The sequence below is a fragment of the Callithrix jacchus genome, chromosome X, assembly GCF_049354715.1.
Source record: "Callithrix jacchus isolate 240 chromosome X, calJac240_pri, whole genome shotgun sequence".
NCBI classification, from domain to species: Eukaryota; Metazoa; Chordata; class Mammalia; order Primates; family Cebidae; genus Callithrix; species Callithrix jacchus.
Window position 1 is genome coordinate 19113475 of NC_133524.1, and position 14107 is coordinate 19127581.

The 14107-nt window shown below is 48.4% G+C and overlaps 1 protein-coding gene across 3 annotated transcripts in view; it reads right to left on the minus strand.

Annotated features, from left to right (window-relative positions):
- RS1 (retinoschisin 1) overlaps positions 1-14107 on the minus strand; it is a 30831-nt gene that overhangs the window by 7185 nt on the left and 9539 nt on the right. For 2 of the 3 annotated variants that reach the window (XM_035289047.3, XM_035289045.3), the window contains exons 2-4: positions 12164-12189; positions 11212-11317; positions 1939-2080 (exon numbers count right to left, since the gene is read on the minus strand). In XM_035289047.3, coding sequence (XP_035144938.1) covers positions 1939-2080; positions 11212-11317; positions 12164-12189 — 274 coding nt within the window. The remainder of the gene's footprint in view (positions 1-1938; positions 2081-11211; positions 11318-12163; positions 12190-14107) is intronic. The other variant, XM_035289046.3, reaches the window with a different exon arrangement.

Consider the following 14107-nt stretch of genomic DNA (forward strand, 5'->3'; position numbering starts at 1 on the left):
TTTAGTGTGTATTTTAATTAGCTTCGTACAACTTAGCCCTGGGCCGCCTTCTCTTCTTTTTCCAGATTTACTTCTTGGGTGGCTCCTGACTTTTTACTTCCATCCCAGACCTTTTCTAAATTCCAAATCCAGAGAGTTCAGTTGCCAGCTAGAGGACTTCCATATGCCTCTCAGCATCTCAGATGAAACATTTCCCAATGTGAGCCCCTAAATGCCCCCGCCCCACCCCGCTTTCAGACCCCACATCTCTGAGTATCCATCCTTCCGTGCATCCATGCAGCCACCTAAGAACCGTCTTGGGCCCCCTCCTCTCCATACCTCCAGCGCCCAGTCCATCTATCGGCCCCATCTCCAAGTATCTCAACTTCCTCTATTTCTGTGGGTCTCCACCGCCACCATTCTAGCCCATGTCTCCCTCCTTTCTTGCCATACCTCACTTAACTAGTCTCCCTGGATCACTCAGGCCCCACAGAAATCAGATAACTTTTCTTCAGACACAAATGAGCTTGTGACACTCTTTGACTTAAAATCTTTTTCTGGCAGAGTCTGCTAATTATTGCCCAATATTTCCTTCCCGTCTTCATTTGGTAATAGAACCCCTGGGTTTCATCTGGGCAAATGGCCACCTGGCTAAGATAACATTTCCCAGTCTCCCTTGCAACTACCAAACTCTGGTCAATGGGCTGTGGGCAGAAGTGGCCAACAGAATATGTTTGTGTTCTTAAAGGCAAATCGTGTGCACTCTGCTGCTCTTTTGTTTCTCCCCACTAACTAGAATGTGGATGTGATAGTAGAAGACAGAGCCACCATTTTGGTCCCCAAGATAGATGCTTCATGTCAAGGATGACAGAACAACAAAGTAGAGCCTGGGCCCCTCACGCCATCAAGTTGCCATAACAACCCTAGGCTGCTGAATGAAACATTTTTTTTTTCTTTCTGAGACAGGGTCTTGCTCTGTCGCCCAGACTGACGTGCAGTGGCCTGTGATCTCGGCTCACTGCAATCTCTGCCTCCCAGGTTCAAGTGATTCTCCTGCCTCAGCCTCCCAAATAGCTGGTATTATAGCCACCTGCCACCACACCCGGCTAAGTTTTGTATTTTTAGTAGAGACGGTGTTTCACCATGTTGGCCAGGCCAGTCTTGAATTCCTGACCTCAGGTAATCCACCTGCCTCGGCCTCCCAAAGTGCTGAGATTACAGGCGTGACCCATCACACCCAGCTAATGAATGAAACTTTTAAGTGAGCAAGAAACACACTGCTACATTAAGTCACTGTATTTTGGTGCTCTTTGTTACAGCAGCATAAATCTGTATGCTAACTAATTTGCACTCAGGGTCCTCCCATTATCCCCGCAGTAAGGACCGCAGTCATTAACGTGGCTTCTAAGGTCCTGCAGGGTCTGACCGCTGCCTGCCTCTCCACCTCGCCTCAGCTGTGCTCCACCCTTGCTGCCCTCTTTATGTTCCCCATCCATACCCTGGAGGTATCGTCCCAACTCAGGGCTTTTGCACCTGCTGTACCTACCCCACACCTCTTCCCCTCCCTCATCTGGCCAACTTCAAGTTGTAGGTCAAATATGTTTTCCTTAGGAAGCCTTTGCTGGCTGCGTGGATGAGGTCTTTCTTCCTTCATCTCCCCCACAGCACTCATAAGTACATTCTGTGTCATTAGAGGCTTTTTTTTTTTTTTTGAGACAGGGTCTCCCTCTGTTGCCCAGGCTGGAGTGCAGTGCGGCTCACCACAACCTCCACTTCCCAGGTTGAAGCAATTCTCCTGCCTCAGCCTCCTGAGTAGCTGGGATTACAGGCACGTGCCACCACACTGGCCAATTTTTTGTAGTTTTAGTAGAGACGGGGTTTCACCGTGTTGGCCAAGATGGTAGAGAGGTGTATGTTTTTTTAAAGCACATGAAAAAAAATCCCCTGGGCCCTGCTTACCCAAAGCCTTGACTGTTGAGCCTGGCCTTGTTTGCAGTCCACGAGGAATACCAGCCTACATACTGCTCTGGGTTAGAGCAAGTGATCTGGTCCGGTGTGACCTCCCCTGACTCGAAACCCAGGGGCTTGTGATATGGGCATTCTGGGAAAGGAAAAAGAATGCATATTCAAACGCATATCTCAATACTCAACAAGCACCAGGTGACTGAAATAACAAACCCATCTGCTTTGCACTTGGGAGCTGCAAAAGGCTTTACCTGTCTCTTTGGTTCACAATGAGTAGAGCTGGGTCTTCAACGGTTCACTACTCATGCGAGAAAGGAATGAAGGATGAAGTAAAGGAATTGCCATAGAGACTCACAGCTTTTGTAAAAGCAGAGGGAAGGGGCTCTATGGCAACCTCACAAGGGTTGTGTGGAATTTTGAGAAATGCCTCACCTCCTCCGCCAACTTAGAGATCTGAAAACCAAGGGGTGCACAGCGGAACACCATATTTAAATGCTATACATCTTTCTTTCCTTCATTAATACATATTTAGCCATCCCCTCATTGTCTTTGGGCAGCAGATGATGCTAATGATAGGGACAAAACCATAGTGAGAGGCAAGACGGGCGATTACATGTTGAGATATTGAGAGTGACTTCCTACTTGTAAATTGCAGTTTTCTCACCAGTCTAATGAAAAAAAAAATGGGTGAAATGTGCTTGGGGAACTGTTGAATGAGAAACAGCTGAAAGGAACTGCTTTTTCCCAGGGGTAGTAGCCAAAGGTTGTTCTGTGTTAATTCTCTCTCCCTTCCTCTCGTCTGTATGTCCCCTCGCATTAAACACAGTGTCCAGTTACCTGGTCAGAGGCTGCCAGTTTTAAACCCAGTATTCATTCATTCTTCCCTTCTTCTTCTTTTTCTTTTTTCTTTTCTTTTCTTTTTTTTGAGACAGGGCCTCACCCTGTCACCTAGGCTGGAGTGCAGTATTGTGATATCAGCCCACTGCAACCTCTGCCTCCTGGGTTCAAGTGATCCTCCCATCTCAGCCTCCCAAGTAGCTGGGACCACAGGTGCATGCATCACACCCGGCTAATTTTTGTATTTTTTGTAGAGATGGGGTTTTGCCATGTTGCCCAGGCTAGTCTCGAACTCCTGGGTTCAAGGGATCTGCCCAGCTCAGCCTCCCAAGGCACTGGGGATTACAGGTATGAGCCACTGCAGCCAGCCTCCCCTTCTTTTTGACTAAAGACCTCCCCTTTCATTAGGAGCAGCAATGGAGCCAGCTGAATACAGGGCCTTTCTCAGCTTCCTTTGCATTTAGAAGTGCCCACGTGACATCACTTCTGATCAGTGAGATACAAAGTCTGCCTGCTGGGATTTCTGTTCAGGTTTTGCTTGCCCCTTCTTTCTTCCTGTCACCTAGACTTCTTGCACCATGGGGGTAAGGCTAAGAGAACTGCAGAGGCCGATCACAGTGGCTCATGTCTGTAGTCCCAGTGCTTTGGGAGGATCACTTGAGCCAGCAGTTCAAGAGCAGCCTGAGGCAACATAGGGAAATCCCATCTCATGGCACACACCTGTAGTCCCAGCTACTGGGGAGACTGAGGCAGGAGGATTGCTTGAGCCCAGGAGTCTGTGGCTGCAGTGAGCCATGATCACACCACTGCATTCCAGTCTGGGTGGCAGACCCTGTCTAAAAAAAAGAAAAAAGAACTGCAGAAACCTCAGCCTTGATAACCTTACTGTAACTCCCTACCCCTAATATTTTTTTACCATGTAAGTTAAAACTCCTAAATCAATAAACCAGTATTTAGGGGGTCTTGTACTTATAACCAAACCCAGTTCCTAACTGAATGTTTACAGAAAACAAATGGCAAATGTATTTTCCTTTCTTGTTAGAGGCACCATCTCCCTGTTACATGGGCTGGAGTGCAGCCGCGCAGTCAGCTCTCTGCCACTCTAACTCCCGGGCTCAAGCGATCGTCCCACCTCCTTCTCCTAGTTTTCTGATGGTGAATGTTAAACTGGAAATAAAGCAAATCATAGTATTTTCTTCATCTGTAAATTTGACTTCAGGTTGAAGGGCCGAACGTATTTACTGAGGCATCGTTACCTGTAAAACGAGGGCTGAAGTCTCGCTGGAGAATTTTTCAAAAGCCAGTAAAGTCAAATGAAACGTGCTTGCATAGCGGCTATGCCCTGTCCCCAGAGGCTAAAAACAGGTCAGCTTCAGACCTCTGGCCAGGGATGCTTAACTTCCTTTCTACCCAAATGCACCAAAGGAATAGGCCTGAACCCACTAGCATCTGCAGTTCTGTGGGGCTCAGGGTGAGGACACAGAATTTGTAGTTTATCAAGTACTCAAGACTTTGGGAGTCTGTTACGATCATGTCAATTTCTGGGAGAGTGAAGAGGAGTGCTTTGTGGGCCATTCAATCCTGCCTTGTGTGGCCAGGGAATCATCAGGGGAGCTTATTAAAAATGCAGTTTCCAGGACTCCACCCCGAGCAACTGCATTTTTAACAAGCTCACTTTTGAAAGTGCACTTTGAAAGCCTTGGCCTGCCAGGGAAGGCATTTTGCGGGCTGGCAGATCCCGAGGACTGAGTGCCTGTGGACTGGAGGGCTCCTCCACCCTCTCGCTGCCCCTCCAGCCAGGAAGACAAGCCCAAGCGATCAGGAGCGGGGCACAAGGCCAGGTGGCAGGGTTTTTTCATGGGCAAAATTCTAACTTTGGTTGTCTCTGAAGCCCCTCCACTTTGAGCATTTGATGACTGAACCTCCTTTTTTTTTTGTTCCGGGTCACCAGCTCTGAGGGAGGAGGCAGAGGGAAAGGGAAAAACACAGTGCCACCTCTCCCAGTCACCTTATTCTTGGCACTTTGCTCTTCTTCGTGCGTTTCCCCTTTACATCTCTTTTGTCATTTCTTCCCAAATAGCCCTTCTAACGTTTCAGAGTGGGCTGTAGGCCTGCAGAGGTACCTGACCAGGGCCAATGGCCTTAGCGGCTTGGGAGGGCCTGTCCAAGCAACAGAGAATGTGTGGTTCACTCTGTGATCCAAAGACCTGTGTGTCCAGATGTTTATGCTGTACTTATTCCCCAGGGAAGGTGATGATCTCACTGTCACCTTGGCTTCAGCTCGTGTCTGGAGGCTGATGCCTGACTCCCTGGCCCCAAGCTTCATTCCACTGCCCTCTGAATTTCTTTCAGGAGGATACATCCCCTGTGGTAAACCAAAGAAGATTCACACTCCGTATGTCCCAAACCGAGTCCTTCATCACTCAACCTTCACTGCTCCCTACCCAGAGCTCGAGGTCCGAGGCACTTCCATGCACCTGACAACCCGGCCCCCAGCCATTGCTGATTTCAGAACCCTAACCAAGCAATCCGGTAAGCAGAGACTCTAGATGGTGGGGCTCAGCCTGGGCTGCACCTCGGCATTGCCAGAGGAGCTGTAGAGATGCTGATATTCGGGCCACAGCATTGGGATTCTGATATCATTGACCTGGGCGTGGGGCAAAGCTGCAGTGTTGTAATGGGCAGTCATGGTCAAGCAGGCCTGCGTTCAGCCAATGACACCTGGGGTAGGGGCCCACCCTCTCAGAGAGCGCAGGCCAGATGCTTAACCTCTCTGGGTCTCGATCTCCTCATCGGTGAAATGGGGCATGACAGTAAGTAGTACCTGTCTTCATAAAATCACTGTAAGATTAAGTGAAACTATTTGGAGATTGCAGAGTTCATAGAGCACAGCGTCTGGCCAAAAAGCAGCAGGTACATGACATTGGTGCAGGTGAATTCGTGAGATTACATTGAGATCTTGAATTTTGCATGTTTTTCTGGCAAAGACTCAATCGGGAGGAAATCCAGCAGCCCTCTCTCTGTCCTACTCTGTTCTGTTGCCATTTATCCTCCCCTGCCCCACGTACCCGGCCACACCCTCCAGAGAATGAGGCCAGCTTCATGTGACTAATGGTTTCGCTCCTTGCCCCAGGCAGGAGCAAGTGTGTGTGTGTGTGTGTGTGTGTGTGTGTGTGTGTGTGTGTGAGAGAGAGAGAGAGAGAGAAAGAGAGAGAGAGAAGGATGTGAGAGAGAAGCCCAGTCGACAGCATCCCTCAGGCTTATGGACCTGGAAGATCTAGGTCCCACCAGGAATTAGTGCATTGTCCAAGAGAAGGAAGTCACCGCCCCAGCTAAAGTCGCCAGGGCGTGGTGAGGGCCTGAGAGTACAGTGGGGAGGGACCTGATTCCCCTGAGGGTCCGGACCAGGGTGGGTCTGGGAGCCCTGAGCACCCTCAGAAAACTCGGAAAGGTCCCTCGGACTGAGCTTGGCATTCACTTTCCGGTGAGGCTGTGGCCAGGCCGCCCTCACAAGCTCCTGGGGGGCTCGAGGGTCTAAAGGGGGAGAAAAAACCTTCACAAATCCTGTCCAAAGACTCCTCATGGGCCATTACAAGGGGAACTCCAGCTGATTTCTCCTAACATGGAAAAATGGAAAATGTGCCGTTTCCCCCACTCTGTGCCCTGAGGAAGAGCGCACTCCAGTTCTTTCATTGTGACTTTTCCTGACTCCTTTTCCCCTTTCCTCCTCCTTCAGGGGGTCTGGTCGAGCTCTTTTCTGGTCTGCGTGTGGCCTGCAGGCCTTCCCTGAGGCTGTCCCCTCCCATCCCTACCTCTCCGCCTGGTCCTCCACACCTCAGCCTTCAGATCTCTGTCTGCCCTGAGCTGGGTAAGGGGCCCCAGGTGGTTCCTCCCCAACACCCTCCACACCTGTCACATACCCCTCCTCCTCCTCGGCCATAGTTCATCGTCATCTCCCTTTGCCCACCTCCCTCCCCATTCTCCCCCAAGCAGAGCAGAATGCCTGTAGGTGCTGGGCACTCTCTAGGTATTAACTGGATGGGTGGGTGGACAGATGAATGAACAAACACCATTGCCCCGTTTCAGGTGGCCGCTGGGGACAAGCAGAGGAAATGACAGAAACAGGCAGCAGAGGCCTGAGGGAAGAAGTAGATGCTGACTGTGACCTCTGGCCTCGTCAACATAAATTGAGTAGATGCTAGAAGGCAGCATAAATAGTGTCGTGAAAGAATTAAGGGGATCCTAAGCCAAGAGCGGTGGCTCACGCCTGTAATCCCAGCACTTTGGGAGGCTGAGGAGGGAGGATCACCTGAGGTCAGGAGTTAGAGACCAGCCTGGCCAACATGGCGAAACCCTGTCTCTACTAAAAATACAAAAATTAGCTGGGTGTGGTGGTGGGTACCTGTAATCCCAGCTACTCGGGAGGCTGAGGCAGGAGAATCGCTTGAACCTGGGAGGCGGAGGTTGCAGTGAGCCGCGATCCGGCACTGTACTCCAGCCTGGGTGACAGGGCGAGACTCCATCTCAAAAAAAAAAAGAACTAAGGGGGATTTTTATCAGACACACACAGAATATGACCTTGCCGAGTTTTCTGCCCAATGTCACTTCATTGTTGCAGCTATTAGACCTGTTTCTGTACTCATTTCACCCTGAAGGAAAAACCTACATCTGTGGCCCAAATGGCTCTTCTGAGCCATGGTGTGATCATGAGACGGATAAAGGCATATTTGCAATATTACCAACCCGAGGCTGTGTGTGTTTCATATTCTAGCCTTTAAGTGGCTACTTTCTGGGTTTATAGGCAGGCTTATGAAGCATGCAGACCTAAAGAAACACAGAGTTCAGGGACATTCTTAACATGAGATTCCAGACACATGTGAATAGTGTTATGCATATATATTAGACTTGAATATATGTGACAATATAGTAGAGTACAGAAAAAAATATACAGAATAATATTTGCGGAAGAATGGATTATAAGCTCAAGTATCACATAGAATAGAAAATCTAGAATCAAAAGGAAGCATTAGCAAACCAGGGGATTTCATAGACTTTTAATAATTTCCCTACCCTATTTTCTGTTAGAGTGCCGGGGTAATCTTGGCTCAACGGTGGAGAGGACAGAGCTTTTAGCATTTTAAATAGCATTAAAGTGAAGATTAGGAGGCCACAATGCACGTGGCCTTCTGCTCCATGGGCGGGGGGGGGGGGGGGGCGGGCATTAGTCAGAGTGCACCTGCCAGCTCCTCCTGGCAGCTCTGAATGACCCCCTGTCCTTCTGTGCTGTCCAGGGTCCCCTTTCTTCGTGAGGAAGGCTATGAGAGAAGCCCTGATACACAAGGCCCGGATAGAACAAGCTTCGCTCCTGGCATACCGCAAGAATCCCAGGGACTGACAGGCAAGTGCCTTCTGCAAGCCTGTGGCTGGTCCCAGTGCCGGAATCATCTCTCTCATGGAAGAACCAATTAACATGAATTAATTAACCATGAACACTGAGGCTGAGTTTTTTCCTTTCTGAAAATATCTGCATTGTCAAAAACAAAGCCAAAACACAGTGGGGAGAGGAGAACACTTAGGATAAAAGAATTTCTAATTTTAGAACTTTAAGCTTATGACAGCTGTGTAGGGGAGACAGCTCTGGGGACCAGAGTCAACATCACATCCCTCAAACACATGGTCTTTCTTATTTTTTTATTTTATTTTTTATTTTTTTTTGACGAAGTCTCACTCTGTCACCAGGCTGGAGTGCAGTGGCGTGATCTCAGCTCACTGCAACCTCCACTGCCTGGGTTCAAGAGATTCTCCTGCCTCAGCCTCCCAAGTAGCTGGGACTATAGGCATGCACCACCATACCCAGCTAATTTTTTAAAAAAATATTTTTAGTAGAGACGAGGTTTCACCATGTTGGCCAGGAGGGTCTCCGTCTCTTGACCTCGTGATCTGCCCACTTCAGCTGCCCAAAGTGCTGGGATTACAGGTGTAAGCCACTGCGCCTGGCTTGCTTTATTTATTTATTTTTTTCTGAGACAGAGTCTCTGTCTGTTGCCCAGGCTGGAGTGGAGTGATATGATTATGGCTCCCTGCAGCCTCAACCTCCTGGGCTCAAGTGATCCTCCCACCTCGGCCTCCTGAGGAGCTGTGACTATAGCCACCATGCCCCCCATCTATAGATGGGGTTTTATCATGTTGCCCAGGCTACACCTAGCCTGACTTGAAGTTTCAAACTTGATTGGGTCAATGAAGCCAATCCACATCAACAATGTCTTTTCAATTTCTTCTTAGACAGAACTTACTTGGAATGGAATTCCAGGAGGTCTCATGTCTCTAGTGAAAAGAACATTTGTTTCCACTAAATGGTAAATTTCTCTAAGGTGGAGACAATGCCTTCATTTCTGTCTCCTTGTCAGTGCCTGACACATCATAGGCACATGTTGAAAGACAGGGGAATCAATTTATAAATGGATTATTAACAAGGATGTGTCAGTATTGACTGAGCCCATCTTGCCAACATTTAATGGCTGCATGAGCTCAGACCGCGGAGTCTGATGGGATGTCACATAGGAAAACCCCACTGGTTTCCTCACGATCAGGACTCCACAGTTCCCTTGGAAAACAAACTTGGCTCAGAAATGACTTCCCCTTCAGAAAATGGAAAAATCACGCTGTAGAAGCCATTGTACCCTACCCTCCCACACACACATTGCAATTTGCTTTTTTAATGCAAATTTAATGAAATAATGGAAAGAGCCTCACACACAGATACACAAACCTGTCTCTTGTGGAACTATTATTAGGCAATTGTGTAAAGTAAATGAAGTGGTACAATACCATCATAACCCTGGAGAGGTGGCAAGGCCAGTTTCATACAAAATAAGCTCTGAGCGTGGAAAGGATTTAAGCATTGCAAATATTAGCAGGTACTGCGCAAGCCTCTGAAAATTGGATATGCTCACTCCCTCCTCAGAGTGTGAGCTCTTAGGAGGCAGGTGGAAAAGGAACCAACCTTTATTCAACAGTGCGCTGGGTATCCCACAGGCTGCTTTCATGCCTCATCTTATTTATTCCTTGTTGACAACCCTGTGGAGCAGGGGTCAACAAACTATGACCTGTGGACCACATCTGGCCCTCTACTTGTTTTGTAAATAAAGTTTTATTGGAACCCAGCCATGCTTGAGCATTTCCATGTGTGTGGCTGCTTTCCAACAACAAGGGCAGAATGGAGTAGTTTTGACAGACCTTTGGTCCACAAAGCCACAAATATTTCCTCTCTGCTCCTTTACAAAGTTTGCTGGCCCCTGTCTTAGACATAGGCTACATCAACTGCAGAACAAATTGGCCTGGAAATTTCAGAAGCTCCACAAAACACAGGTTTATTTTTCACTCAGACGACTGGTCGTAGGTAGGCAGGGGATTCTGCTCCACATGATCTCGCAAGGACTAGGTTGAAGGAGAAGCCACTATCTCAACAGGGGGCTTCACAGCAGGAAAGAGAGAGCTGGAGAGTTGAGTGCCAGCCCTTTAGTGCCATTTTGAAAGTGGCCTGCTCACCTTGGCTGGAGCTGTTTAGATGGCACCACCTGATTAATTACAAGGAGGCTGGGAATTGGGAGGGAAGCCCATGGCTGTGTGGTGTGCAGGCAGCATCCAAGCATGGTGCTATCATCACGTTCATTGCACAAAGAACAAAGTGACAGTCCCAGAGTCCAGATGTGACACAGCCAGGATTTCAGCCCTGGGCTTCCTGGCTCTAGATCCTGTTCTCTTTTCAAAATTCCAGGCTGCCTGCCACTAATTTCTTTTCTTTCTTTTTTTTTTTTTTTTTGAGATAGTCTCTCTCTGTCACCCAGGCTGGAGTGTAGTGGCTCACTGCAACCTCCACCTCCCGGATTCAAGTTTCGTGAACAGCTGGGACTACAGGTGTGAGCCACCACACCCGGCTAATTTTTGTATTTTTAGTAGAGACAAGGTTTCACCATGTTGCCCAGGCAAATCTCAAACTCCAGAGCTCAAGCCATCCACCCGCCTCGGTCTCCCAAAGTGCTGGGATTACAGGCATGAGCCACTGCGCTCGGCCTCTCATTAATTTATTTTTAATCAGTCCCATTCATCGATTTCATTGAAAGTTAGGTCCCATCCTACCATCCCAGCCTGGAGACATGGAGCTCTAGGGAGCCGTTTCTCAACACCGACACCAACGTGATGTGTTGAAGCAGGGCCCAGTGTGAGGTTTGAAGCTCAGAGGCCAACTGGAGAAAACCTACATTAACCTACTGTTAATAATGGTAATACATGAATACACACAGCTACCACTCATCTTTCATTCTAAAGATGAGGGTAGCATTCAGGGGGTTAATTCAAGTGAGTGGGAAAAAGGAAGAGCTATGGGGTGTTCCTAATGACTGTTCCATCCCCAGGAGAGGGGAAACCCACCTGGTATGCAGTCCAAGGACGTGACGCTGGCAGACCACAGACCACTGGCTCCTCCTTGGCAATCGCACTTGCATACTTTTTGGTACCAGGGGTCCTCGCCTTCATCCTGCAGCCAACCAGAGAAGCAGGACGTCAGAAAAGTCACGGTCAAAGGCAACTGAGGTTGCCACCCCTAGAGTGATCAAACTCCACACTCGCTCCTTACACACCGTCTACGGCAGCTTTGCCTCAGCGGCCAAATTGAGCTATTAATCCAGCCTTCATACACACAGCTACCGCTCATCTTGCATTCTAAATAAGTAAATGTCTGCCACCCTGGGCAACCAACTAATAATCTCACAGATACACCCATCTAGGGGGCACCGTTCACCCCATTATAGTTATCTTCAGAAGTTTGGGGAGCCCCCAGTCCACGTTTAGACTTTTAACATCCCCTGGAAGATTGTGCCATCTGATTCAAGACGTGGTTTACTTTCATTCTCAAACACCAGTGGTGGAGCTTGCCTTGGTCAAATGTGGTACTGCCACCATCACCAAAGAAATACATTTTTTTGAGACAGAGTCTCGGTCTGTCTTCGAGGCTGGAGTGCGGTGGTATGATCTCGGCTCACTGCAACCTCCACCTCCTGGGTTCAAGCAATTCTCCTGCCTCAGCCTCCTGAGCAGGTAAAATGACAGGCGTGCACTACCACACCCAGCTAATTTTTGTATTTTTTAACTTGATACAGGGTTTCACCATGTTGGCCAGGCTGGTCTTGAACTCCTGACCTCGAGTATCTGCTCGCCTTGGCCTCCCGAAGTGCTGCGATTATAGGCATGAGCCACCATGCCCAGCCGAAATATATTTCAAAATACATTTTTTAAAAAGTGATAGTGCTCTACATTATTTTTGGCTAGGAAAATCTTCAAAAGCATTATGCATGTACATTGCAGCCTTCTTCCTGTTACATACCTCTGTAGACGATAATCCCAATGTGGCTACAGCAAAAGGATGAGACAGAAAAAATCCGATGAATAAAAGAAAGAGAGATCCAACAGCATCACTTGTTACATGGAAAAGTGAAATAGAAATAGTCACATGAAAGCTAACAAGACCCCTTCTGGAAGAATTCAAGGTGAGTAAATACCTGCCAGGAAAACATCCATAGATGCTAAGAAGCCAGGGACAGTAAAATTAAACCGAAAGAACAAGATCATCATTATAAGGCGGGTGCAGTGGCTCACACCTGTAATCCCAGCACTTTGGGAGGCCAAGGTGGGCCAATCACTTAGGCCAGGAGTTTGAGACCGGCCTGAGTACCAAGATGAAAACCCCTTCTCTACAAAAACAAACAAAAATTAGCCAGGCATGGTGGCGCACGCCTGTAATCCCAGCTACTTGGGAGGCTGAGGTATAAGAATCGCTTGAACCTGGCAGGCGGAGGTTTCACCACTGCACTCCAGCCTGGGTGACAGAGCGAGACTCTGTCTCAAATTAAAAAAAAAAGATAATTATGACGGGGTGCAGTGGCTCACACCTATAATCCCAGCACTTTGGGAGGCTGAGGTGGGTGGATCACGAGGTCAGGAGTTTGAGACCAGCCTGACCAACATGGCAAAACCTGTCTCTACTAAAAATACAAAAATTAGCTGGGCATGGTGGCGCACACCTGTAATCCCAGCTACTTGGGAGGCTGAGGCAGGAGAATCACTTGAACTCAGGAGGTGGAGGTTGCAGTGAGCTGAGATTATAGGCACCCGCCACGATGCCTGGCTAATTTTTGTATTTTTAGTAGAGATGGGGTTTCTGCTAAATGAGGGATGGTTTTCCGTCATTAAACTGTCTTTTGTCATAGGGGTCTCAGCCATGAGCCTTGAGAGAAGTGAGGAAAAGCATTGCCTAGACCTTTTTTTTTTTGGAGACTGGGTTTCACTGTCGCCCAGGCTGGAGTGCAATGGCGCAATCTTGGCTCACTGCAACCTTCGCTTTCCGGGTTCAAGCGATTCTCCTGCCTCAGCCTCATGAGTAGCTGGGGTTACAGCCACCATGCCCAGCTAATTTTTGTATTTTTAGTAGAGACTGGGTTTTGCCATGTTGCCAGGCTGCTTTCGAACTCCTGACCTTAGGTGATCCACCCACCTTGTCCTCCTAAAGTGCTGGGATTACAGGTGTGAGCCACCGCACCTGGCCTTCCCAGACATTTTGAATAAAACAAACACTTTTCCTTCTTTTCTGATAATAAAGGCAACACAACTACTGGAAAAATTTCAAACAAAACCTGAGTATAAAAACTGGAAATAAAAGTCCCTCCTTTAACCACTTTGCTACTTAAAAAGCTAATCTGATGCTCACAAGAAGCTTTTAGAAATGGTCTTGCCTTTTTCATCACAATGATAAAAGTTTTCATTTCAATAATACACGTTTCCCCGTTCTGCAACCACTTTTTTGTATCCACTGTGGGCCTGGTGCTGTACTAGGGCCCAGGCCTTCTGAAGTGGAAGCCTCACTCTCTGCTCGAAGGGGCTTGAGGACCCAGGAGAAGACAGGCCACTGGACCATGCCGGGGGTGAGTGCTTCCATGGGTTATGCAGGGGCTGCAGTGGAGTGAACCGGACATGTCACTTAGCCTGGGAAGATTCAGGCCACGCTCACCTGCAGCCTCCACACACTGCTTTCTCTCCTGGGTGCTCGTTCCACTGGTTGCTCACCTGCTAGGGCAGAACTGACCGTCTCAGGTAGCCATGAAGGTTGGGGAGTGCCATCTTTGTAGGAGGCCACCAGAATCCCTGATACGGTCTGAATGTTAGTTTCCCCCATACAATTCATATGTTGGAACCTAATCACCAATGTGGTAGTAAGAGGTGGGCCTTTGAGAGGTGATGACGCTCTGCCCTCTTAAATGGGATTAGTATCTGT